Raw genomic sequence first — 27,936 nt, forward strand, 5'->3', positions numbered from 1 at the left:
ATAACCTTACTGAGAAAAAACTAGATATCAAGGCCCTTATACAGAAAGCGTGGCAATGTTTGACATTCTCACTTTTCTCTCAACTGTGTTTATATCTGGAATAGTAGAAAATGGGTGGCCAATGAGAGTACAGGAAACTCATTGAGAGAATTATCTCTTAAATGACCTATAAGCAGCTTTAAGCCCTTTATTGGAGTTTTAATAATTTATTTCAACGGGTATACTAACAGTAGTTCTGTGTTCATGATCTTTCATAATCTTACCTTCATATCGAACCCTCACAATAGGAAGGTTCTTTACAGATTTTAGTTAATAATAAGGATTTCACAATTTAGAATCATAACAGATTCCTGGCCCTAATCAGGAATTAATGTAATGCTTACATATACTGTTTTTTAAGTACTGCACAGTCATCCTAACATTCCTGTTAGGTAGGTCACATGAGAAGATAAAATAAATCAAATGATGTGTTCATTTATGTAAACTTGTAGATCTTGTAGGTAACACACACATCTCTAAGTGGGGGGAAAAAAGGCAAAAAGACCTAGTAGATTATCTTGTCTGTTTCTCTGCCAGTGCCATAAAGTACTTAATATGTTCTTCTACTTTAGGTATAGTTGGCATGATATCTCCAGAATTGCAAGCATTGACCATCGTGTGAAGTTTAGTCATTAAGAGAGGTTGGTTTTTTTTTAAACCTCACTTATTGTTGATTATTCACTCTTATACACTGCCATTGCAGTAAAAAGAACTTTGTACAATGTTAAAGGCATCCCAAAATGTATAAGTATCCCTTTCTGTTGGGATGAAAAAATTAGAAACCCTACTGCTATCTCTCTTCCCTAGTCTTTGGCTTGGTCTACACTACCCGCCTGATTTGGCGGGTAGAGATCGATCTTCTGGGATCGATTTATCGCGTCTCATCTGGACGCGATAAATCGATCCCAGAAGTGCTCCCCCGTCGACTGCGGAACTCCTGCTCGCCGAGAGGAGGAAGCGCTGTCGACGGGGGAGCTTGCCTGCGCCGCGTGGACCCGCAGTAAGTACACTTAATTCGATCTAGGAAACGTCGACTTCAGCTACACTATTCTCGTAGCTGAAGTTGCGTTTCCTAGATCGATCCCCCGCCCCAGTGTGGACCAAGCCTTTGTGTCTGACTGTCTTTGATCCTGTGATTATAATGGTCTTAGTTTGAGTGTGTACTATAAGAATTGTTGCATGGTGTCATTTTTAACAAGTGTTCTTGACTTTTTTTTTTAAGGCATCGTCTCTTTTTCAATCCCTGTTCTAATTTATGTATGCTCTATGTTGATTAAAGGTGACTAGTGTGACTGCATGACACTTTTGTAAGAAGCAGACTCAGCTAGGATGTTACACCATCACTGTCGGAGGAACCCTGAACTACAGGAAGAGTTGCAGATTCAGGCTGCAGTAGCTGCTGGGGATGTTCACACCGTGCGCAAGATGTTGGAACAGGGCTATTCTCCAAATGGTCGAGATGCCAATGGCTGGACCTTGCTTCATTTCTCTGCAGCAAGAGGGAAAGAGAGATGTGTTCGTGTATTTCTTGAACACGGAGGTGAGTTGCACAGAGAGAAAAGGTCTTGGGTTCCATTCAAAAGTCTTCCATTTCCAGATTGGTATCAGATTATTTCTGAAGTAACTTTCTCGTTTGCCTCATTTGTTTCTTGGGAGTGGTGCTTTGTTTCTGTCTCCACTCTACTTGTTTTGGATGTTGTCTCCATGAATGAGCTGGCAAAGTGTCTAGCCTTTTATATTAGTTCTCAAAATTGCCAGGGAGCAATTATCAAAATGAATAAGCAGTTATAAAAGTAGGTGAGTAGGGAAGGGCTAGATAGAAAGTAAGAGAGAATTTACGGCACCTTTTGTAGGCCTTGTCTGCACTACAAGGGAGATGTGCTCTTAATTTGAGTTAGCAAACTGTAGATAAAATCCTAGTAAGTGCTGAACACAAGGCAGTTTGTAGTTCTAACTTGAGCCAGTAGGTCATGTTAAAGACTAGGCTTTCCCATAGACTTTAGCTTGATCTTCTAATAACTCATGTGAAAATTATAAACTGCCTCGTCTTCACTAGGATTTTACCTCAAGTTAGCTAATTTGAGTTACGCATGCTCCTTTTTTCAGAGTGAAGACAAGGCCATATTTGTAACTATCGATTTGAAAGAGTAAAACATCAAAGACAAGCAATTGGTTAGCATAGTACCGTATATACTTGTTCATAAGCCGAATTTTTTAGTAAAAAAGGGAAGCACCAGAGAAGGGGGTCGGCTTATGAATGGGTATAGAGAGAGAGGTGGGACACAGCCCCTCCCCCCAACAGAGGGAGCAAGGAGAGGCAGCATAGCCAGAAGGGAAGAGGCGGGGCTAGAGTCTCTCCGCTTCTGGCCACGCTGCTCTCCCCGCAGCCTCCGAAGCAGTTGCAGCTCCGGGGCTGGCAGGCTGCAGCCATGCCGCTCGGCCCCGCCCCCTGGAGCAGGCTGTGGCCACGCCACCTGGCCCAGCCCACTGGAACATGCTGCGGCCGCGCCGCCTGGTCTGGCCCGCCGGAGCAGACTGCAGCCGCGCTGCCCAGCCTGTCGGAGCAGCTCCAGCCAGGTCAGAGACATCCTCCCCAGATAAGGTGGGAAGGGATGGGATGGGGATTGGGGAGAGTGTGGGGGTCTCGGGCTAGGGGTGGGGTCATGTGGGGGGTGGTCACAGGGGTTACTCCCCTGACTCCCAGCTTCTCCCCCCAAAAAAATTTCCCCACCAGTTGCTGTCCCAGCCTGTCAGGGTAAGCAGCTGGCATGTCAGGACACTTTGTTTACTTAGGTTTACCTCCATGCCTGCGGACTCTCGAGGTAAATAAACCAATAAACCCGGGAGCCAAAGTTTGCTGACCCCTGAATTATAGGGTCGGCTTATGAACAGGTTATAAAAATTTTCCATTTTTACTTATCCATCTTGGGGGGGGAGGGGTTGGCTTATAAACGAACTGGCTTATGATCGAGTATATACGGTGTAAGAGAGAAGCAATAGAAGTAAAGTTTAAGGTAAATATCACTCCTAATGACTTTTGTCAAAATATGGAAGCCTTTTAAGGAAGCACTTTTTCTTGAGTCACTTAAAGGTAGTTGAGGCAAAGCACATCACTAATAATAGAGCAAATGTACATAGTACTTAGGACAGAAAGCACTCCTTTCTTTTAGTCTTTTACCAAAACTCCTAGACTTTAGAGGTCAGTGGATTGAACTTGTCCTTGCACTGAACAACGTACAGAGTGGGAGAGATGGGCGTGCCACATCTCCAGTCAGAGCGCTGCCCCATTAAACTTTCTCTCTGGCATAGAAGGGCTAGATGGAACTCCTGAACTCCCTAACACTGTTCATAAATCAGACAGATAGTTTGCTAAATTTTTACTATCTTCCCATCCCATAGAAACTGAACCATCTGATTGATTAATAAAAACTACTCACATGAGTAACAGTGAATGAGATCAGGCCCCTAGTTTGTGTTGCATTATTTGACACTTACATATATATTACATATAAAAACTACATTTAAAAGAATGTTGTTTAGGTTGCAAAGTAAAGCAATTTAAAATTAGAAAATGCCACACTTAGGAGTCAGAATTGAAGTTGCACGGGCAACCCTCAATCTGGCATTTCCCAGTTTTCAAGTACTTGATTTGAGATATATAAAAATCTTCGCAATCTTATAAATTTGACTTTCTTTCCAGATTTACAAGCTCTGTAAACTTGTCTTTTCATTTTCAGTACATCCTCTTGTAACCATTTTCCTACAAATGCTACTGACTGGCTGCTATTTTCCCTTTTTTATTTATTGCTTTTAATAAATCTTTTGCCAGGTGAGAATTATCTGTAATGAAATAGCCTAGTGCTGGCAGCAGTGTAGAAGAATGCAGTCAGAGGAATTGGAAAGTTGAGTAACTAGGCACCTGAAGAGGAAGAGACTCGAACAGTGTGGGAGTTGGTCATCTAGAAGTAGATTGACCATTGTATCAGCTAGTAAACCATCCAGCTCATCAGTGTGTTAGTTGTATATAGAGTGAATTGTATGTTAGTGTTTTCCTTTATTCATGCCAGTCCTTTGGCCCAGACACAAGGATGAAACCAGCAGAAGGAGCAACCAAATGCAAAGAGAATATACCAGATCAGCAGAGTTGCAAGGTATTTCTTAGCAATTTGATGGCATGGTAGAGCAGTGGAGAGACTTAGTCTGCAAGGAGAGTGGAGAAAGCATAGCTCACAGACAGTTTGGATTCCTCAGAGGTGTGGGTCTTCCAACAGCTCTTTTTCAGTATAATGAAAACATGATGACAAACGGAATCTGCAAGAGCAATCCAAGCAGCAAGGAGCAGTGGTCCCACTGGAGCAGCACAGGAAAGCGAGAGGGACAGAATGGTTCACAGAATCATAGAAAATTAGAGAAGTCATCTGATCCATCCTCTTAGCCAGTGCAAAATTTTTCCCTCTGGTATATTTGTGCTTTCTAAATTTCATGCTAAGCCATCTTGTGTGTGCAGTAAATTAGGGGAAGAATTATGCTGTGCTAGTGCACAGCCCTCTGAATCATAGCCAGCTAGGATCTTTAGGGTGCACAGCAGTTAGCTCTCTTGTGTGTTTTATATTCCAGTAATACACTAGGCGAGTAAGGACACTGTTTGGTTATGTGTACCAAAGTAATGGTGATAAGACTCATTGACACCAAAAGGAATTTGTTAAGAAACTGCTGAAAAGCCAGAGTAGCAAGTGACCTAAAGGAGTTTCTATTCTATGAAAATTTGACTACACCATATCTAAATCTAGTAAGACCTTACAGAATCTAGGAGAAACTAGAATGTGTGAAATACTGTTCACCTAGATTGATGTATCTTTGTGGATGAAGATTAGTGCATTTCTTGAAGCTTCCTTGTGCCAGTATTGCCTTAGGAAATCCTATGCAGGCAGCACTGTGATGAGTATTTCTGAATCTTGTGGCTAGGGGTAAGTCTCTGGAAGGAAGCAAGCCTGGAATAACAGGAGTACACATAGCTACCCGTCGACGTAGCTACCGCCTCTCGTGCAGGTGGAATAACTATGCCAACCGGAGAAGCTCTTCTGTCGGCATAGTAGCATTTTCACTGAAGCGCTACAGCCACGCAGCACCACTGCAGCATTTTAAGTGTAGCCCTGCTCTTAGTAACAGTCCTGGGACTTTTTGGTGGGGGAATGAAGGGGAAAGAGGAAACACATCACAACGAGTCTTCAAACAGATTCTTTCCAGATTTATGACCAGTTGCCTTACAACAGAGCTCGCCCTCCAGAGTTGGACAGTTACTTACGAGAACAGTGCAAAGAGAGGAATCTAGAATGAACAGGGTTATACATTTGACTTCAATTTCACAATGTTAATTTTATTGTGGGATGGTAGGAATGGAAAAAACCTTAGTGAGTGCTTTTGATCCTCCCAATGTGCAGCTCATAATAGTTTGTCCACAAGATGGCAGCAAAGCACTTTCTTAACAATAATGGGCAGTCTTTTCGGTTTGTTTGTTTTTAATGATCTGACTACTTAATTGAGTAGAAAATTGGTATCAGTGGTCCAGTAAAAACCCATAATATTAACGGGAATTAAAATATCATTACCATATGGTGCTGTCCATTGTATTGGCTTTCATAAAGCTTAAGTCATGTGGCTTGTTTACACAATTGATTGGATTCCTTCACTTTTTCCAGTGATATCTCTTACATAGTTTGCTACTTCTTGGTTGGCCTTTATATAATTAGGAGTAATTTAATTGGATTGGAGGTAGAGGGGGAAGAAACGCTTACAAAAGGGTGGCCTTGTTTGAGAGCCAATGGTGTTAATTCAAAAACGCTGCTAGTGCTAATCTAGGTGAGTCTAGAAATAGAGATAGCATAGACTTATTACATTACTGTAACAGGTACACCATAACCTGTTAGGTTTTTAAGCAGGTGGCTTGATGGATAGAATGGATTGGATAGAATGGATCAAACAGAATGGAGTGGGAGTGATTTGAGAGAGGATCTAGAACAGTGGTTCTCAAACTAGGGCCGCCGCTTGTTCAGGGAAAGCCCCTGGCAGGCCGGGCCGGTTTGTTTACCTGCTGCGTCCGCAGGTTTGGACGATCGGGGCTCCCACTGGCCGCGGTTCAGCATATCCTTCAGCCTGTGCTGCTTCCTGCAGCCCCCATTGGCCTGGAGCGGCAAACCATGGCCAGTAGGAGCTGCGATTGGCCGAACCTGCGGATGCAGCAGGTAAACAAATTGGCCCAGCCCGTCAGGGGCTTTCCTGAACAAGCGGTGGACTGGCTTTGAGAACCACTGACCTAGAATATTGGCTGAGCAGTCTGAAGCTAGGAAGTCTAGGAGCAGCTGATCCAGGGAAGAATATTTTTTCAGCTGATCATTGATATTTTTAATATCTTTGTGTTTTTGACTCTACAGTGGTGTGGACTCTATTTTAGAGCAGGTTGGGAAAGATACCAGTTGCTTCCTGCCAAAACAGGACTGCTCCCTGCAGTTATCTTTGACCAGTTTCATTTTTAAACTTCTCAAGTACTCAGGCTTCTGCTGCTTCTGTTGAGAGACTATTCCACTGTCTAATACAGCTCACTAAGGAATTTTGTCCTGATACATAATCTAAACTTGTCCTTAATTTCATCTCATTATGTCAAGTTACCCCCTTTACTTACCTCAGGCAATAATACTTCCCGTTCCTTAATACCCTTTGTGGATTGTTCCCCGCACTGCTCCGTTTTTAATTGCTTAGCCATGCTATGCTTATTTGGCTCTCTTAATCTTTCCTGTTTTTATATTTTTTTTAAAAAAAATCTCTCAAGCTCCTTCATCACTTTTGTTGCTCTCCTCTGAATTCTGTCTTAATTGTCAATATTTCTGGTGAGGTGATGTCCATAACTGATTCCAGGTGTGGGCACTTGAGACCCATTTAAAGCAGAACTTTTTCTTCTCCATTCTGTGACTGGATTCCTCTGTATATTTAACCCAGCATTACATTGACCTAACTTGCTGCCATATCATATTGCAAACTCCACTTGTACCTTCACAGTAGGTTGGAATTTGAGATTGGGCTTGTTATCTTACTCCCCATGCTGCTAAGGATGAGGAACACACAGTTGCCCGTGTGGGTGGGTGGGTGTGTGGTAGGGGATGAGGGAACCAGTGTGTTTATCCCGAGCAACACATACAACACCCAACATTGGAAGAGGTGTTGACAGCCTCCAGAGGGAGCTGTGTTCTGTCCTTTGACCTTCTGGAAGAAAGGTCACTCCATCATATCCCCGTCTGCACCCCTTCTTCTTCAAACACTGTATGGATGGGGAAAATGCAATGAGTGAAGTGTTAGAATGCAGCAATGTGGCTGTCAGGATTTTGCACAGTAGAAATGCATAATGTGATGGTGTCAAATGAAGGCTGGTCTTCCCTGTGGACAGCACCTCTCTTTATAAGCCAGGAGACTTGGGTTAGGAAATGGACTCAGGTTTCCAAGCTGTAGACTGGTAGAAGTTGAGCACATTACGAAGTGATGCACATAGGTGAAGGCGGAGGGAGATTACCCTTTGCAGCCTTGCCACTGGGTAAGAATGGTATTGGGACAGGCTCCATAGTCCAGTTAGCTGGCTAAAAGTAAGATGTTAAGTGCATGTGAGGAAAGACTTGTGAAAAATCATTTGGGGTGCAAGGGATGTGTCTCTGTGTCCAGGAGTGAGGAGTGGAATTAGGTAACTTGGTCTGGTTGATTTATTTTCTCTTTTATTTTTATAATATATGAGAGCACACGTACGCTATCTGAATTTATGTGCCGTTGGTGGTGGTGCGGTGGGGGGGACAGGACTGTCCAATCACTTACGAATTTAGCACTGCCATATCTCCTGATTTTTTTTTATTTTTTTTTCTCCCCATAAGGGGATGCTTACATTCTTGTAAAATCTTAAATTTTTGTAAAACTATAAATTAAGAACAGACGTCTCATCTTATAAAAACAGACTTTTATCAAGATGATCTGAAATAACATATATCTTACATGCTTTGGAAATCCTACAGACCGCAGAGAAACTTTTTACCTAATACAGTATTACACCCTAAAAACAACACCATCTTGCCAGACCACAAAACATCTGTAATTTGGGACAGCAGATGTTGCTACACATGCTTCTTTTTAAGACCAAGAAGCAGCACAAGGGAAAATAAAACAGAGAAAGAAGCATGACATTACAGAGCTGGAAAGGAACTGGGTGGACAAAGAAGTTTGAACAATTAGCTTAAAAGTGCTAGAACTATGCATGTGTTTAAACATAACTTCATTTTTTTTTTCTTGTTGATTACCTTTATTAAACGAAATAAATCATTTGACTCTTCCTTAAAATAGAACTTAGGCCCAGATTTTTAAATGTATCTAGGTGTTGCTGCACTCAACATTGCAACACCTAACTGATTTAGGAGTCTAAATCTCATTTTCAAAAGGGATTTAGGCAATTTTGGTTCCTAAGTGAAGTAATGCCTACGTACTTTTAAAAATCTGGAACATAATCTATAAAAGCAAGAAGTAGTTTGAAGCATGTCAAACTATTTCAAGATTTGCTTGAAGAGTAACATTCTGCCATTTGATTTTATTTGTACTCTCTGTCTAACTTTTTTCCTTTGTTTTGTATTTTAACTTTAGCTGATCCCACAGTTAAGGACTTAATTGGAGGCTTCACTGCTCTGCATTATGCTGCCATGCATGGCCGGGCAAGGATTGCACGCTTGATGTTGGAATCAGAATATAGAAGTGACATTATCAATGCAAAAAGCAATGATGGTTGGACTCCCCTCCATGTAGCAGCCCACTATGGCAGAGACTCATTTGTCAGACTCCTGCTGGAGTTCAAGGCTGAGGTTGATCCGCTCAGTGATAAAGGTACTACACCGCTTCAGTTAGCCATTATCCGAGAGAGGTCAAGCTGCGTGAAAATCCTTCTGGATCACAATGCCAACATCGACATTCAAAATGGTTTCCTGTTACGATACGCTGTGATCAAAAGCAATCACTCTTACTGCCGAATGTTTCTTCAGAGAGGGGCGGATACAAACTTGGGCCGCTTAGAAGATGGACAGACACCATTACACTTGTCTGCTCTTAGAGATGATGTGCTTTGTGCACAAATGTTATATAATTATGGAGCAGACACTAACACAAGGAACTATGAAGGACAGACCCCATTGGCTGTTTCAATAAGTATTTCTGGAAGTAGCCGACCCTGTCTGGATTTCTTACAAGAAGTAACAAGTATGTATGTAAGAAAAGTTAATCAAAGCACACAGTGTCCTTTTTTGGGTTTAACCTCAGGGAAACATTTAATCCTAGCATCTAAATGCTAGTTAAATGCATTAGAAAGTTCCTGGTGGTGATGGTGGGGGAAGCTCATTTACTGTCCTCCTCAGGAAAGGAGCTAACACTAAGGACACCATATTTAAATGAACTTTGTTTACTTTATATTGAGAGAGAGAGTGTGTGTGTGTGTGTGTGTGTGTGTGTGTGTGTGTGTGTGTGTGTGTGTGTGTGTGTGTGTGTGTGTGTGGAAGTGTTCATCAAAAGATATGTATGTGGCTATAAAATCCAGCTTTATTAGAGCTGGCCTTAAGTGCAAGCATAACGTGGCTTCTTAGGATCCTTTGCTTGTTTGACATCCTGCAAAAACTGTGCAGCTCACTCTCTCATCTGGCATTAGGACCAGAGCAGGAGGAATTTTTCTGTGTGTGGTGTTTTTTTTGTTTGTTTGTTTGTTTTCTTCCCCCCTTCTCTTCCCACACCCCTTCCCTAGACAGCAACATGAGCCTAGTTATTTTCTTCTGCCTGTACCTGTTCGATATCTGGGAACACTAGACTTACTGAAGTACCCTCTCAGTTTTAAAAAGTTTTTGATTTTTGACTACATTATGCAAGAGGTTAGAAATGGAGTGACCTATTTAAAAATTTCCTTCATAAGGAGGATGCTGTCACTGAAAATGTTCAGGGTACAGAACTGCATTGCTAATAAGGTAACAAGGTATAATCCAGGATTATTATTATTAAGAGGGCCTGACTACTTCTCATGTGCCCAGGATCAAAGTAGTATAGGACAGTTGGTGTGTGGCTTTTTAAAGCTTCTCTTACTTTTGCATGTTGCATTTTCAAACAGTGAAAGTTCATGACCACATGCAGTATAGGCGCTAGAGAGAAACTGAATTTTTAATCACTGAATCAGATGAAATTTAGCAATTGTAGATACACATAAGCATTCAGAATCAGACTTCTAATTGTATGTATGACTTGTATTACTGTGTTCACTAAAGACCTATGGTTCATATATATCTGAAAGCTTGATATATACAGTATTTGGACAGGTGAAGGTTGGATAATAGGAAAAACAAGGGGAGGAAAGACTTTAATTTCATTGAACTTTTTCTGTCGAGAATAGAATTCTACCCCCTTTGTTGCCTGTCTTTGGAAACGTTTCTCACCATTTTAGTTGTACTGTTTGGATATTATTTTGTCCATAAATAACCCCATCTTCTAATTTTCCATAGTCTTAGTAGACTATAACGGTAAGACTGAAGCATATTCTAATCCTTTGAAGTGTGTCCCTAATATCTGAAGCTTCATCAAAAAAGCTGCTGTTTGTAGGTTGCAGATTCTGCAGTGGAATTGCTAGCTTCTAACAATTTTGCATTAATGATGTCTAAATAAAGAAGTTAGAAGTAATTCCAAAGCTTTTAGATGCCCAGAAACTCTAAAAGTATCCTTATAGCTTTAAGAAGTAGCAGTTGTCTTTGTTAATACATGCACACAAATAGTTAAGAAACCAAAGACTTAGAATACTGTTCCATCTGCAGTGGACATTCATTCATTTGTGTGTACAAAAATAACACTTATGTACGGCTATACATTTTCAAAGTACTTTAAAACATTTCATTTAAAATTAGTGTCTCTTCTTTACACAGTACTGTTATCATTGTTCTGAAGGGCTAAGCACATAGATATATCTATCTATCTATCTATCTATATATCTATCTCTCTAAAAAAAAAAAATAGTAGTTCTAATAAGCCAAATGGGGTTGAAGCTTGTGGAAACTGGGGTGGGAATTATGGGAAGTGGAGCTTCTTAATGGGGATGGATGTAAAGAGACTGGTAGAGTTCTGATTGTATTCTGGAGAGGGTTTCCTGTTGGTTGTTTTTTTTTCCCCATTGGCTTCAACAGAACCTGAGAGATTTATAAATGGTCTTGATATGTCTGCTTGGGGTGGGTGCAGGTGTTTTTTCTAGCATCCTTCTACCCCATCTCAGCAGCACTTCTTCAGTGGCTGCTTTAGGATATCTACGAGAGTTGTGCCACTATATAAACTAGAATTATGAAGGTTTAAAATGGAAGAGAAAGTAGGATTGGTTGCAAGATCTCTGGTTACTCAGCTTCTGTTGTGTTAGGCAATGGGAAACAAGGCAGGACTAAATCAGTTGCAAGATGGAGACTGAGTTTGAAATCTCTCCGTCTCACTGGCCATCTCCTGATTCTGCTCTTGTGGGAGGAGGGTAGTGTGACAATGACCTACAGAGGTAGTTACAGCCATCTTTGAGTTGGTCGTGAATGAGGCTCCTAAATTTGCCTTTGTAGTGATTAATCCTGGTAGGATGACATTGTAGGATGTTTGTTAGCACCGCAGTTGGGCATTTGGTTGAACATAAACTAAGAAGTGTGGCTGTGCTGATTGCATTTTACTTCCAAAAGTGGTCTCCGACTCAAAAATTAATCTGATAGCGTGTCCATCTATTGAGAGTCCAGGGAAGGTGTTACTTTGGATTTAGTAGAGGTTGCCCTGTTTCATGGCAGAATCCCTAATTGAGAGCTGAGCTGATTGCTCTGGGTGACTTCATTGTCAATGTGGGTAATTCATCTGGGTTAACTCAGGTGTTGCTGTGTCACCACACATAGCTGGCCATACTCTTGAACTGTTTTTTGCTTTAGCTTTGGAGGTGGGCAGAATGGAGGTTGGACCTCTATCCAGGACCACATCTTCCTTTGTTTTGAGCTCAGGATACACCTCTCTTGAGTCAAAGGGCCTTTTTTAAACATCTTTTGACTTCCTACTTCTGAGACAGATCAACATATTGCTAACAGACCACTGTTTTAGAAGACTAATGAGCTTATGTCATTTATTTTCAGTGTGGTGTCTCCTAAATGGCCCATGTTTTGTTTTTATAAGTTTCCTTTGTATGCAGATGACCTGGGGCAGATGAAGCATGTAGATAGTCAGCTAGTAGTCTGGTGGCAGATGTCCCCAGTTAGGTCATGTATGCAGTGTAGTTGTAGCCATGTCAGACCCAGGATATTAGAGAGTCAAGGTGGGTGAGGTAATATCTTTCTTCAGACCAACTTCTGTTGGTGAGAGAGACAAGCTTTCAAGCCACACAGAGCTCTTCTTCAGGTGAGACAGAGGGCTACATAAAGAATTTTTGAAGTTTCACGCCATGGCACTGCATGAGAAAATTTCTTTGCCTCCACCCCATCAACTATTGTTAGGACGCTGAAAAATGTATTTCTAGTAGTGGACAATTTGAATTTTTGCCGTCTCATTCAGTAGCAGAGTAGAGTGTTTTAGAGTCTTAGATTTGGAGCTTGCAAGGCATTTAGGTTTTGTTTGGATGTTAGTCCAGTTTTATAATGTATAGCTTTGTTGATGTATTTTGTATATGTACCCAGTGCTCTGAATGAATGTCTTAGATCAGTCATAATAGTCTCTATTTTAACTATGGGACCCACCACTGGAAGGCAAAGTTTTATAAATTGTGAGTTAATTTGTAAAGGGCATTAAGCCAATATTTTTAATATGTACTTTCAAAAGCACGGAACTACATGCACACTTTAGACAACTACCATCTGTTTTCCAGTCTAGGCATAAGCCCCAGTATTGAAAATTCTTATGCATCTTGAAAAAATATAGTATATTTCTGTCTTTGCTGCACGGTGGATTTGAGTTAAATCAAGTTGATTTAAATCATGATTTAAATCACTAGTCAGGAAGACTCTATTTAATTATGGTTTTCTACATAAAGGTGCATTTTTGTTGGTTGTTACAACCTTAATACATATTCTTCACAACTCAGAGATAGATGTAGGTTTCATTTTTAGAAGGTACACACTATACATTTTTAAACAGTGATTTATTTTGAAAACTTTTCAGATTAATTTTACAGTTATATCAGAAAATGAATGATTGGTAAATGAAATAACCAAAGGTAAATTGGGAGGTGAACTATCTCCAATTCAACAGGTTAATCATTAATATTTGGAGGATTTTCTTGCCATGCTGTATTAGGAGGAGAACATCACCAGACAGACATTTTAAATTGTTTTATTTAACTAAAACAACAACGTTAAGTATTCTGGATTTTTTTTTCTTCAACAGCAAACATATAATATTTTAATGAAACAAGCGTATGTCTCTCGCTTCTCACATTTATCTCCAGACTTTTCCTTGTCCAGATCTATTCCACCCCCAACAATCTTCTGTTCAGTGAACTTTTTGAAACTTTGCACTTTTAGAGAGAAGCTTTGTACACAAATTTGCAAAGGGACAATAGGGTTGAGGTCTGTTATTTCTCACCTCTATATATTATTTATTTAAAAACATTTTTGCTGTTAACAAGCATGTTACCTCTGGAGACACACATCCACAGTTAGAGAACTGCAAAACTAAGCATATCTGATGGTATCTTTTAGACTGAGCACCGAGTCCCATGGGGACAGGGCCGGCGCTTCCACTAGGCGACCCTAGGCAGTCGCCTAGGGCAGCAGGATTTGGGGGGTGGCATTTTGCCGCCCTTGGCGGAAATTCAGCGGCGGGGGGTCCTTCCGCTCTGGATCTTCGGCAGAAATTCGGCGGGGGGTCCTTCGCTCGCTCCGGGACCCGCCGCCGAAGTGCCCCGAAGACGCGGAGCAGAAGGACCCCTGCCACCGAAGACCCCAGGTCCCCTGAATGCTCAGAGGAGGAGCGCTGCCGCCTAGGGCGGCAAAAACCATGGCGCCGCTCCTGCATGGGGAGATAGAAAGATTAACCTAAATAATCTATCCAGAAGCCTGTGAAGCTGCATAAGATTGGGTCCCTAATCCATGAACTATTGGAACTCATTTACAAAACTTTTCTTAAATATTATATGAATATATTGTCTCATACTATAGAATTAGAATTTATAATCCCTCTTCCATGATGAGATATCTTTGAGCTATAATATATCTTTAGATGAAATGCTTTTTGAGGAAAAAACTTATCCAAAAAATCCGATTTTTTTTTTTTTTTTTTTTTTTTTTTTTATCCACCCTGCTTTGCTGGCTCTTGTGGGCTTGTTGCATTGAGCTTTCCCCCCCTAAACTGGTGTCAGAACACTGGTACCAATAGTCTTACTACAGAGAGCCTATAGCTCCCTATAATGGAGAACAGACAAGAGACCAAGTCTGTAAATACATCTCCAATCTTAGAATTAGATCTACAAGAAAGACCTGATTTATTTTTCTACATTTCCCTGAGGAAATGTCTCTCCTGTGCTTTCCAGTGAGAGGGGTCAGACATTTAACTTCCCTTTCTCTCGGGATTCCTTTACATATTGAGAGGCCAGATTAGTCTAAGCATGAAGTTGGAAGTTTTGCCTTGGTTTCCCAATCTGGAAAATAGATAATACCTGCCTAGTTAATCCTGGATTGCCATCAAATCAATGGTTAGGTCAAATACTAATTCAGTTGTATTAAGATCAGTTGTTTTATATTTTCAAAAGGACAAGTCATTAGCTTTAACAGGATTTCAAATTGTATGCTTTAGAAAATGTTTACAGCATTGTAGGCATGGATGAAATTTTAAAGATAAATAGAGACCCTACAAAGAAACTATAGAAACTCCCTGTCGAGAGACAGTGTAAGTAAAATTACTTTTTTTTTTTGCTATAATTTAGGCACATTTTAAACTTTGACTGTTTTGTGATTGTATAGTTTAAACTCCTCTGAATATAGTAATTTCACAGTGTAAAATTCTGTTACAACCTTAATTACTCAGTAACAACACTCAAAACAAATGCAGTAATTCCTTGAAATCACCTGCTAGGAATCAATTGGAAGAAGTTCGTTAAGCTCAACGTTAATCTTCGTTTATATGTGCATGGTAACATGCATGAAACTTACTGAAATTGTGAAAATCTATTGCCCCAGGAGGTGCTAGTGGTAATCTCTCACTGATAAATGGGCTCTGTTTTGAGAGCCTGGGTGTTAGGGCTGTATGAATCAGTGATTTTATCATTGGCCCTGTTAAATAAATAAATAAAATCTTACACAAGTTCCACGATACTTTCCTCTTCTCACTAGTAACAACTGTTCAAAGACCAATATGTTCTTCAAACAATGTTTGGTTCTTTTATGTAGCATATTGAAGATAGATCAAATCACCTTTTCAAAGAATTGACACAACCCACCTTCTTTCAGTTGAGAAAAACAAAGGGAGTAAATTTTCAAAGCTCTCTGCAGCGTTTTAGCAGTGTGACTGTCGTCAGAGTCAGAGTTGGCTGGCTAAAACTGGCACAATGCTTTGAAAATATATCCAGCAAGTCAGCTTTTAGCCAGTAACTGGGATTTTTGTTCATTTAATTCTTCTGAGTCTTTGCTATCTCAGCATAGCAGTTTGAAGATCCCTTTGTGCAAACAAAAATCTTGATATACCTATTTGTGTTTTAAAGTAAAGGTAACTTAGTCCATGGAACACAGAGTAGCATACAGTAAAATGTCAGGTATTCAAACTGTAAGATGGTCCAATAGCACTGTTTTATAAAAGTACTTATTATTCTTTCAGAACACTTTTCATCATTATATCATCTCCTAAATAAGAAATATGAAAGGGAACATATGTAAGCAGTATGATACTGGAGCTATTTTTGGTGAAAACACCAGCACTACATATGATTTAATAAAGACTACATAGCAGTCAAATTACTGATTATATTACAAACAAGAAGTAAATTCTGATGTGTGTAGTTCAGACTATTAAAATCCCAATGTTGTTAATCTTAAAAATCTTACTACATACCTCTGTACTTCATTTCAGAGAGTTGACTGATTATGTTTACTTCCATATGCAAATTTTCAAGCCAAAGGTACCCTTCTTTGCTACATATTTTGCTATGCCAGAAATACTGAACTTTGATGAACATCTGCATGACTAATCTAAAACCCCCAACTTACTTGGAATTTTGGCTTTTAGTGCAGTTTGAAAATATGCTTATTGTAGATGTCTCATAGCAGAGGTATGGTCATCACTGATTTTAAATTAAACTGGAGCTTTTTAAACTAGCTTGTATTGCATAAAGTTAAATAGGGGTAAAATGCTAGCCTTGTCCTATGGCACTAGTTACTGGGGGGGAGCGGAATCTGTTCAGTTTCACAGTGCACTATTGTACTGGTAGCCACAAACGATGCAACTGTTCCATACGAGGGGCAGGGGAAATAGTCTCAGAGTATATGATTGTTATGTTTGATATTCATACTAGTCATACGGATTTGATTTGTTTTAGACCAGCGAAATCTTCATAGTGGCATTAACAATGGTACAAAACCAAATCCTGTTATGTCACTTGACTTCCCTAGTCATTTGACTATTACTACTTAGATTTGGAATTCTAGATATTGCATTTCTTAAACTGTGAGAGCAGGATCAAGCCTCTGAAATAAAGTGCAAGATTCCCATTCACTTCAGTAGGAGCAGGACTCCTATTCACTTCAGTGGGAGCTGTTTGTTAGGTGACTAGATCCTTTTTACACATTCCTGCCCCCTCTTCTGCAACATGTCAATATGTTTCTTAGGGCATGTCTTACACTAGTAGCGTGCACCACAGTGCTGCACTGTAATTCCCTTGTGTGGATGCTGTGGGCACGATCTAAAAGGTTCCTGCCCCATAGTCTGAACTGCATGACAAAGCACACCATGGGCTCCTGCAATGTGTGTATTAGCATGGCAGGTTTGTTTTCTAAGCTAGAGGGCACGTGCCTCAGGGTAGGCTCAATTCCTTAAGCTATTCTTGAATTAAAAGATGATATGCTCTTAGAATATGAGCTAGTCAATGGACAATTCATTTAAAAAAGGACGTTGGGCATTTTTTAACTATGGTATCTGATTGTTCTCTCACGGTTGTGAAAATTTAATAATAGATTGTTCCTTTGTGCTAAACAAATCGGATGGGAAACAAAAATAGATAATCCAGTGGTCCCCATTTTACTTTAGCCACCCACTCCCAAACAAACATAAAAATGTATTCTATATACCAAAATGTCAGTCACTGTTATGGGCTCCCTGCACCTTTTCCCCCTTTCTGGTCTCTTTGAGTTCATCCACCTCAAGTGTTCAGCCTTTTGCCCTTTCCTGTCTCGGGGTGAAATCTCATGATTCTTCCACTCTTAGAACCAGGACCTGGGTACACTATTCCATGTTAACATTCTGCAGGTTTCAGGAACTTGTGACCAGTGATAGTGACTCACAGCCGTCTTGAAACAAAATATTGTTATTTAATAGTTGGAACAAAGCATTAGCAAAAAAGGATTTTATAGCAACAAGCAGCCTACGTACATATTGAGTCACATCTAATTTTTCACTTACCTTTTAGTTAAGTTAGATAAGAGGAAAGTTTATATTACAGGAACAGAACCAACGTGTATTCTCCTAGCCAGTCTAGATCCTCATGTGTCTTTGGGTCTCTGTCTGTTTCCTTTTTTCAAGCTAGTTTTGGCACTCCATAAAGAGAGTGGACTAAAACTATTAAAGCTTCTCACTCTAGCATTGTCTTAATAAACCTTAAGTCTAAGCCATCAGGTGACTATTAGAAAGGGCCTCCTCTCTTTTTCCCAGGACCTTGTCCACATGGGGAAATTGACTAGCAATAGCTCTTCCAGAATTGTTCCCCCATGGACATTCCATTCCAGAATAAAAGTGATTTTTTTATTTTGGAATAATGTCCACATGGGGAGCTATTGAAGAATGAGCTATCCCATCATTTCCACATGTAGACACGGTGGATAGGCTAAGTAGGTAGACTGTGCTAACCAGGCAGACACTTCAGGTGAAATTTCCCCCCATTTACGATAGACCACCCCCATGATAGTGACCGATCCAGATAGAGAAATAATAGTTATTAAACAGCCCCCTCATTGTCACGTTGTTGTTAAAATATTCTGTATTGCATCTCCTTTTGCATCTTTGCTGATTACAAAGGTATGTGTTTACGTTCTGATCTCGGTGCCTTGGATCACTGGGAACAAACTGTCCCAAATACTGGATTGTAGTACTGATGATTACATCAAAATTTAGGCAGAGACTGGATAGATAGGAGACAACTTCTGCTTATACACTCCTTCAGAAACAATGGGGGAGGGAGATTTAAAATTTCCAGTGTGCCAATATAGTGCAGACCATTGCTTTCTTGTCACCTGATTGATTTGTGGCTACATTGACTAAGGCACTAGGTGGACAGAGATTGTGCATTCCAAGGACAGTGCACATATTCTGGAAGGAAGACAGACAGGTCCTGTTAGCTGAGTAAGAACATCACTGACTATGAGAGAGGACTATGTTATTATTAGCTTTGCAAATATCCTTTTTCTAGAGCCATCAGTGTTTCCATTTCTACAGTCCTTACCCACATATTTTGAGGAGAAGAAAGTTGGCTGGTTTATCATGGGCAGGAATGTTTTGAAAATAGACTACTGCAGCATTTTAAAGATGAAATTTGGGAACCTCTGCTCTGTATTTTTAAAGACCTTTAAAGTTCACTGTTAACCTTGTCCCTTCCAACTCTGACAACTAGTGCATAGAGATGCTAGAGAAATATTTATAAGTTTTTCTTTAAAACTTGGGCCTCTCAGTTTATATTATGTAAAAAAGTGTCTGATGTCAAAGTACTGTAGAATGTATTGAACTATACCCCGCACTCCCAACTTCAGGAGCCAACCCTCTAAGTCCCTAGTTGGTTATTTTGGAAGCAGCTCACCCATGCTTGAGATGTAACAATATCGTCAACTAAAATTGTAGATTTTTTTTATTCATTTATTTATTTTTAAAAGAAGGCTGGGGAGTGACTGGAAATTGAGGGTAAAATGGGAGGAATGTGTTGTATTCAAAATTCAAGCAATTGTCTTAGTACAAGAAGAGACCACTCTAAAGATCAACAATATTTTTCTAAATAAATAATTTTAATAAACCTCTGGAACTTGCTTTGCAAGCAATTGAGGCATCTAACTTAGCGAAAAATGTTACACATTTTATGAGAACAAAAATCTGTCCCACTAAGTGGGATAAATCACAGCGCCATCAGTACTCCATAGTTTAGACCATAAAATAATCAGTGATGTGATAGGAAGAAATTTGTCTAGGATGAGTGGAGTATTGCACAAAGAAACGGATTATGGGAATTTCTACTTTCCTCTGAAGCATCATCTGACATTGATGGATTGCTTTTGGAGAGGAGAGACCAGATGAAATGTCAGCTATAAGAACAGATTAGTAGTTCTACCCGCTTCTAATTTTTGTGGTCTTTATTATAAGACACAAAACAGCCATCTATAAAAATAGCTGATTTACTCATGTGGATGTTTTACCAAACCTTGAGCCCCACAAGAGCAATGAGCGTTCACTGGCTTGATCATAACTGTAATAACACAAATATAACAATAAAAGAACAACTCCAAAATAAAATTTGCAACAAAATAGATGGCTGTTTGGGAACGGGTAAGGAATTTCTTTAAGCGGTATTTACTGTCTATAGAACTAGTTTGTATCTCATTGCGGTCCATGAGTCAGGTTGTTGGTTTGAAAGTCCTTCTACTCTTTGTTTATTCTTTTCTGTTCTACTTCTTTAAAAATCTTATTAGCCTAAATATCCTTCCAAAGTCATGATGCAGCAAATTCTCCCTGCTTGTTCTCTCCTAATCATTTTTAGTCAGAACTTTATTCATCACTTAACCTGTCTTGCTTTGCCAAGTTACTAATAACATTTTACATTTGCCAAACTGAGGTTCACTGATGTTGGTCTATAATCCTTAAATTTTTTTTCTTTTTCATTCAGATGCAACCAAGAATGAGTAAGTGCTCTAGACACCGTTTCTAATAAATCACAAATGCATTAATAACCCTGGAATTTGCAAGGCATGACCTAAGACACTAACAGCCACTAGATATAGCAACTGGTGCTTAACATTGGAAATGTCCTTTGTTAACACATTCCCAGGAAATATTCTTAGGCTTATCAGGGGGAAATGTCAAACTTTTGATAATCGGGTCTCTGGTAACTCCCTAAATTTAACTGCTGGCCAATTTCTTCTGGCTATTTTACATTGTCTGTTCTGTTTTACTCAAACAGATCACAGGATGTTAATGTGATTCTGAAACCAGAAATCATTGTCTCATAGCTGTATTCTTGTGTGCACTAATACACACATGGAATATCCTAGTGTTCGCTAGCAGGAAACACTGTTGTTTCTAGTTAAAGTTTAAAAGATGCTTCCATTTCATTTTGTTTTGTTTCATTCATTGATAAATTTATCAGAAGCTTTTCTTTGGGAGTATGAAACTTCCCATGCTTGGTCTCAGGTCAAAAGCAATTTCCCCCCCCCCCCACCCTGAAGCTTAAGTATGTGAACTGTATAACTTCACTCATATATATTATATTATTATCAAATAGAAATGTTCTATTATGTAGCAAAGTCATCAGTGATCTATAATGAGAACCACAACATCATGACTGAAATATTATATTTTTTTAAAAATTAGCATTTATCTACCATGATGTTGAGTGTCCTAGAAATATTATTGCTGGCATGAAAGAAAAAGACTTTGGAGCTTACTTCAAATCTAGTAACTTTCAAAATGAGCTTAAATTAGTTTCCAGTACTACACCTGCCAGACTTTACTTCTCCTGCTGATTTTTGTTCTTAAAAAGACAAAATTCAATTGTAAATGTGCCTCTCCATCCTGTTGTGTGAAAAATGCACCCAGACAAAAGGGTGAAACTCTCTGCATAGGAACTGCTGAAGTATGCACATAGTAAACCAGAAAAAATGGAAATAACATATCCCGTTATACGGAGGTTGGGTCTTCTAATAATAGAAGGTAAACAATGTAGACAGAAGTTGAATATCACTTTTAACAAGACTGTAGAATGCAAGTCAACTTGCGTCAATTGCATACCCTTGTCTATGCTACACAATTTTGTCAACAGAAGTCAGGTTTCATCGACAAAACAGTGGAGGTGTACACACTACAATGCTCCTTCTGCCGACAAAACTCTCCTACTTTGCCGACAAAATAAAACCACCTTGATGAGAGGCATAGTTTTTTGCGGCAAAGTTATACTGACCAAGTGTCGGTGTAGACACTGCGCTTGGTTATGTCGCTGTAAATGGCCTCCAGGAGGTGTCCCACAATGCCCATCCTGACCGCTCTGGGCAGCAGTTTGAACTTTGCTGCCCTGTACCCAGGTACACAAGTTTCCACCCCTCCCTTTTTAAAAGGCCCGGGAATTTTTGAAATTCCACTTCCTGTTTTCTCGGCATGGAGAACTCACATCACAGCTTCCCAGCTGACTGTGGCGGCTCCTCGCAGCAACTCTCCTCCGCTTGGAGAACACCCGAGTTGTTGGATCTGCCGGCACTATAGGGAGAGGAGGCTGTGCAGTCCCAGCTCCGCTCCAGCCCTAGGAACTTCAATACCTATAGGCAGATTTCTCGTGGCTTGTTGGATAAGGGCTAGAAATGGGACACGCAGCAGTACTGTGCGAAGGTAAAGGAGTTTAGGCAGGCATACCAGAAGGCAAGGGAGGCAAATGGTCTCTCTGGTGCTGCGCTGAAGACCTGCCGCTTCTATAAGGAGCTGGACGTCATCCGTGGCGGTGACCCCGACCTCCACCTCCCAGAGCCCCGTGAATACTTGGGCAGGGCTGGAGGCAGCGGATAGTGGACCTAACCCCAAGGACGAAGTTGTGGACAAGGAGGTCAAGTTGGAGGACAATGGGGAGCACACAGCAGGTTCGTCTGGTGGCGTGGCGAGTCGGGACCTCTATTCCACTCTGGACCTCTAGCCAGCCCCAGCAGTCCGTCTCTGGCACACATGATACGTGAGAGAAGAGCCCTGGTAAGTGATCTTTTTGAGTTGATGCTGCTTGGTTATATGAGGTAGAGCTGTCCTTTGCTCTGTATGCTCTAGAAGTGGATGAAGGGATAGATATGTACAAGACTAGCTGTGTTTGAGTGTGCTCCACATTCCCTTGTGCAGCTAAGCAGTGCAGCGGAACAGTGTGTAAATGCACACCAAGATTTCACGGGAATCCTCCAGGGAGATCTCTAGGAAACTTTCCTGGAGGTACTCCCCAATCCTGTGCCAAAGGTGCCTTGGCAGAGCTGCTTTGTTCCTTCACCCTATTGTGGGAAACTTTCCCACGTCACTTGGCAATCACTTATGCTGGGACCCAAGCGGCACAGGGACCGGGTCTGAAGCCGCACACATGCAGGAGATGCACCCTTGCATTCCTGCTCATCCTCAGGAGTGAGATACTGGCTTCTGCCACCTTTTTCCGCAGGCATGGGTCATTGAATATTGTCCCTAGTCACCTGCACTGATCCCCATAAATAACCACCTAGACCCTTTGCCCTATCTTGAATGCCAAACCCCACCCAGCCCAAAGTCACCATGTTTAGGGTGTTCACTGGGATGTGTGCTCTCTAAAGGATAGTACGAAAGCGATTCATATGTCAAGAGGTATTGTTACTATAATGATTCAATACTGTGTGTTAACTAACAATCATGATTCTGTGTATTGTTTCTTGTGCTTCTGCAGATGTGGCCTTCAGGGGAACCCCCTATGCACCTGCAGAGTGCCTCTGCCAGATAAGAAAGCAACCAAGGCAGAGCAAGGAGCACATGTTCCGGGAGATACTCCAATCCTCAGAGGCTGAATAAAGAGCGCAGGGAGTGGAGAGACCCTGAAGGAAAAAAATAGAAAGGCAGGACAGAAAGGAGAGTGAGGAGCACATTGTAAGGGGCCAGGAGCGGATGATAAAAGTGATGGGAGGAGCAAACAGAGATGTTGAAGTCCCTAATCACATTCCCTGCAGAACACATGCGTGCTCATCCCCCTCTGCAGCCGATACAGAACTGCTTTCCATGCCCTTCCCACACGTTCCTTGTAACTTCCCAGAACATCTCGGTACCTCGTTCCCTCCACCCCGACAGACAGCTTCCAAAATGATAGCTGGACTTACATATGGCTAGGAGAACCTACACTGCCTTGCACTCTTATCTCTCCTCCCACCAAGCTTTTTGTGTGTCTTGTTAATTGGTATTTAATAAAAACGAACTCTCTGAAAGATAACCTTCTTTATTTGTCTCCTTCACATGGTGGTTGCTGCTGGTAGTAATACAGTGTCAGTTTGATAATTGGCCGAATACAAATCCCAGTCAAGAAACATCACAATTTTCATGCAAGGCGGCAAGTTAACAAAGCATGGCAGAGTGCTGTATTACTGGGGCTTTATCAAAATGTTGCCTTAAAGCCTCCATGATTCAAATAGCCCCCTGTTGTGCCCCTCTAATAGCCCTGGTATCTGGCTGCTCAAATTCAGCAACCAGGCGATCTGCCTCTGCGCTCCACCCCAGGGGAAACTTTTCACCCTTAGCCTCACAAATAGTATGGAGCATGCAAAATGTTTTCCTCATTGAGGTCTAACCTTCCATAAAGGCATCGCCAGTGCACTTTTAATCTGCCAAAGGCACATTCCATGGTCATTCTGCACCTGCTCAGCCTACTGTTGAAGTACTCCTTGCTGCTGTCCAGGTTTTCTGTGTAAGGCTTCGTGAGCCACAGCTGTAAGGGGTACACTGGATCTCCTAGGATCACAATGGGCATTTCAATATCCCCCACTGGAATCTTCTGGTCTGGAAAGAAAGTCCCTGTTTGGAGCTTTCTGCACAGGCCAGTGTTCCTGGTCAGTAAAACGCCCACAGTGATTTACAAGCGCTTGCAATACCATAGAGAAGTACCCCTTTCTATTGATGTACTCTGTCACAAAATTGGGGCCAAAATTGGATTATGCATGCCATCTATTGCCCCTTTGCAGCTAGGGAATCCACTATTGCTGCAAAGCCATCCACTATTTCACGCACATTGCCAAGAGTCACCGTCCTTTGTAGCAGGATGTGATTAATGGCCTCGCAGACTTGAGTTAATGCAGTTCCAAAGGGTCGACTTCCTGACTCTAAACTGATTCATGACTAGTAGCAGTCTGGAGTTGCCAGCTTTCACACTGCGATCGCCATGCGCTTCTCCACCAAGTGGGCATCTTTCATTTTGGTGTCCTTATGCCGCAGTGCTGGGGCAAACTCTGCACACCGTTCCAGGAAGGTGGCTTTCCGCATCCGAAAGTTCTGCAGCCACTGCTCGTCATCTCAGACCTGCATAATGATGTGATCCCACCACTCAGTGCTTGTTTCCCGAGCCCAAAAGCGACAGTCCATCATCTTCGGCTGCTCTGTGAATGCCAAAAGTAATCTGGTGTTTCTTTCCCTGGCACACACAGCAGGTCAGGCAACTCTGATTCCTGTTCAGATTGGGAGCTCCTGATGTACTGCATGACCATCCGCGATGTGTTCATAACAGTGACTGCAGCAGTAGAGCAGTGAGGGATCTATCCTTTCAGACAGAGATGTTGGGCGCACAATAAACGGGCTGTTGAAAAATGCTGCGAATGCTGGGATGGAAAGGCCACTAGGATGATCTGAGGAATGGAAAACCTTTCCTATGAAAGGAGACTCGAGGAGCTCGGTTTGTTTAGCCTAACCAAAAGAAGGCTGAGGGGGGATATGATTGCTCTCTTTAAATATATCAAAGGGATTAATACCAAGGAGGGAGAGGAATTATTTCAGCTCAGTACTAATGTGGACACAAGAACGAATGGATATAAACTGGCCGTGGGGAAGTTTAGGCTTGAAATTAGACGAAGGTTTCTAACCGTCAGAGGGGTGAAATTTTGGAACAGCCTTCTGAGGGAAACGGTGGGGGCGAAAGACCTCTCTGGCTTCAAGATTAGGCTTGATAAGTTTATGGAGGGAATGGTTTGATGGGATAACGTGATTTTAGTCAATTAGGCATTAAAGTGCCATCGCTGGTAAAATGAGGGTCCGGCTGTAGAATCTTGCCTGTATGCTCGGGGTTCTACTGATCGCCATATTTGGGGTCGGGAAGGAATTTTCCTCCAGGGTAGATTGGCAGAGGCCCTGGAGGTTTTTCGCCTTCCTCCGCAGCATAGGGCAGGGGTCGCAGGCTGGAGGATTGGGTTGTGGGTGGGTCAGCTTTTGTGGCCTGCACCATGCGGGAGGTCAGACTAGATGACCATATTGATCCCTTCTGACCTTAAAGTCTATGAGTCTATGAGAACTGCATCATGGGACGTTGAGCCTGCACCCATGATGCACTGCGATCCACTCTGTCTTCCCACAACTCCTAGCTGCAGAAGGTGGCGAGTAGCACAGTGGGATAGCTACCTACAGTGCACTGCTCTCCCCGTCGATGCTAGAGCACTAATTGTGGATGTGCTCTGCTGACAGAAGGAGTTCTAGTGTGAACATGCACAAGCAATGTAATTATACCGGTTTTTGATTGACAGCTTAATTTACGTCGACAAAACTCTGTAGTGTAGACAAGGCCTCAGACTTTCATTTGGAATGGAGTAACTCCAAACTTGAGATGAATATGCCTTCAATAAAGTGACTAACTCAAGTCTAGAGGATAAGAGGATCCTATCACCTTTATTTTGTAGCCTTGTTGCCTAATGTACATAGATGCGCTGAGAGCATTGTACCATTTACCTTATAACCTGCAATTGCGGAGGTTTCAAGAACCATTTTATTGAAAGCATTGCCTGTTTTGAGACAAGATTCTTATTTACATGTTCGCTATGTAGGAAATCTTGAAGAAACTGGAAAATATTTCATTTAAATGTTCAGCTTGATTTCTGCTGAGTAAACTGTTTACATGTTTATTTTAATGATTTTGGGGAAAACAATAGAAATCATCTACTTGGTGCAATCCGTGCCTTTTTTCTTTCTTTGAGAAGGCAAATGCTACCTTTCACCACTAACTATTAGGAAGATGACAAATGATTGCAGTAAGGTCTACTGATTACAGATTATTTTGAGATAGCAGTATAAGCATTTACATGTGTCCCCGGTACCCTGTCTATTCAAGGTAATTGAAAACAAATTGTAAGATGTTTCCACTCACACAGTCATCTGCTGCTTTTATGATGCTTAATTGTTTTAGGGGTCTGCTTTTTTCAATGTAGGAAATATTTGAAGTTAAAACATTTTGTGTATTATAACTGGTGACATACATAAACTTCAAGGGTGAAAGTATTCCATATCATTTATTTTGAGATACTGCTGGCTATGTTAAGTGTTTTGGGGGCTGACTTTCCAAACTGCTCAGAGTCCAGCAGTTCCCTTTAAAGATAATGAGCCTAAATGGGAACTCAGTTCTTCAGAAAAATCTAGCCATTAACGTTTTTGCTGACGTGGTCGTGGTACTGGCAGAGCATTACCTCCATGAACTGTGGTCAGCCCCGGTCTCAACTCACTCTACAGGGACATACATATATAACATACATTCTGAATGTGTTAGAAACTAAAGGCCTTTTCTCTTGGTTGGAGGGGGAAAGTGCGATTATTAAACTTGGCCATATGATCCTTGAATTGCTTAAATCATACCCTCTAAGTTGACTGCTTGTTCATCTTCAGAGCTGGACATATAAATAATATAAATAAACTTTTGAAGCACATCTTAAATGTGATTATCTTACTTAAATATGTTCCTTTTGTCTTTCATTTCAGGACAGCCCAGAAACTTGCAAGATCTATGCCGAATTAAAATCCGCCAGTGTATAGGCCTTCAAAACCTAAAACTGCTTGATGAACTACCCATTGCCAAGGTCATCAAAGACTATTTAAAACACAAGTTTGATGATATCTGATATCCATGAAGAAAAGAACTCTGAGCAAGCTTAGTAATATTCCAGATACTTAAAGAGGCTTGTTGCCTTGCACAAAGTATATCCTATGCAAATTCTGATTTTTCTGTAAGTCAGAAGGCAGGTATACACTTCCTTGGGTTTTTTATACCACATGCTAGAAGGTCTTAATTTTTTGGTTTCTTGGTCCAAGTTTACAAGGTCCAAGCTTTCTATACAATATTACATTTTAAAAATTTGTTGTTTTTTTTTAAATGAGGCGTGCAGCTTTGCAATGGAAATGGCACCTAGCGTATTCAAAGGCAGTGATTGGTTCTGATTGGCATGCATAGTATTGTAAGCCATCTGAGTGATTGTTAAACAAAATGAGGTTTGGAGACCAAGGCACCAGCCCTGCAAAGGGACCCATGTGGGCAGACCTTTATGTCCACACAGTCGCTTTGATTGATGGGACTTTGTGTAGGTGTAAACCTCTGCCCATGTGTATCATTTTGAGAATTGTAACCATGGTTTCCTGGGACATCCTGTACAAATGCCATGTGGAAACTTTTTAAAAATGCAGTCACCCTGTTCAATTTTAAAATGTATACGTTGGCTCTTTTTATACTGTTCTTTTCCTAATTCCTGTAGTTTGGATGTCCATAAATCCAGGATCTCTGCTTTCCTGATATTCTCTGTAAGTGGGCTATTGTTTGTAACTATATTTTTAACAGTGACAGTACACTGCACAGAGTCATACAGTCTCTATTTTTTACATTAAGTTAAGGGGAAACAAGTTTAGATTTTGAAGCCAATGTATTCTGTTTCTCATACAGTGCCTCCTGTGCAATAATCTTTC

The 27,936-nt window shown here is 41.0% G+C and overlaps 1 protein-coding gene across 1 annotated transcript; it reads left to right on the forward strand.

Annotated features, from left to right (window-relative positions):
• The first annotated feature begins 1,368 nt into the window (after positions 1-1,368).
• On the forward strand, positions 1,369-27,101 carry ASB7 (ankyrin repeat and SOCS box containing 7). The gene is made up of 3 exons (XM_065412737.1): positions 1,369-1,579; positions 8,707-9,312; positions 26,962-27,101. Exons 1-3 carry the CDS (start codon positions 1,369-1,371, stop codon positions 27,099-27,101), a joined length of 957 nt encoding a protein of 318 aa, XP_065268809.1.
• Positions 27,102-27,936: the final 835 nt, after the last annotated feature.

This window comes from Emys orbicularis, chromosome 10 (genome assembly GCF_028017835.1).
Source record: "Emys orbicularis isolate rEmyOrb1 chromosome 10, rEmyOrb1.hap1, whole genome shotgun sequence".
NCBI classification, from domain to species: Eukaryota; Metazoa; Chordata; order Testudines; family Emydidae; genus Emys; species Emys orbicularis.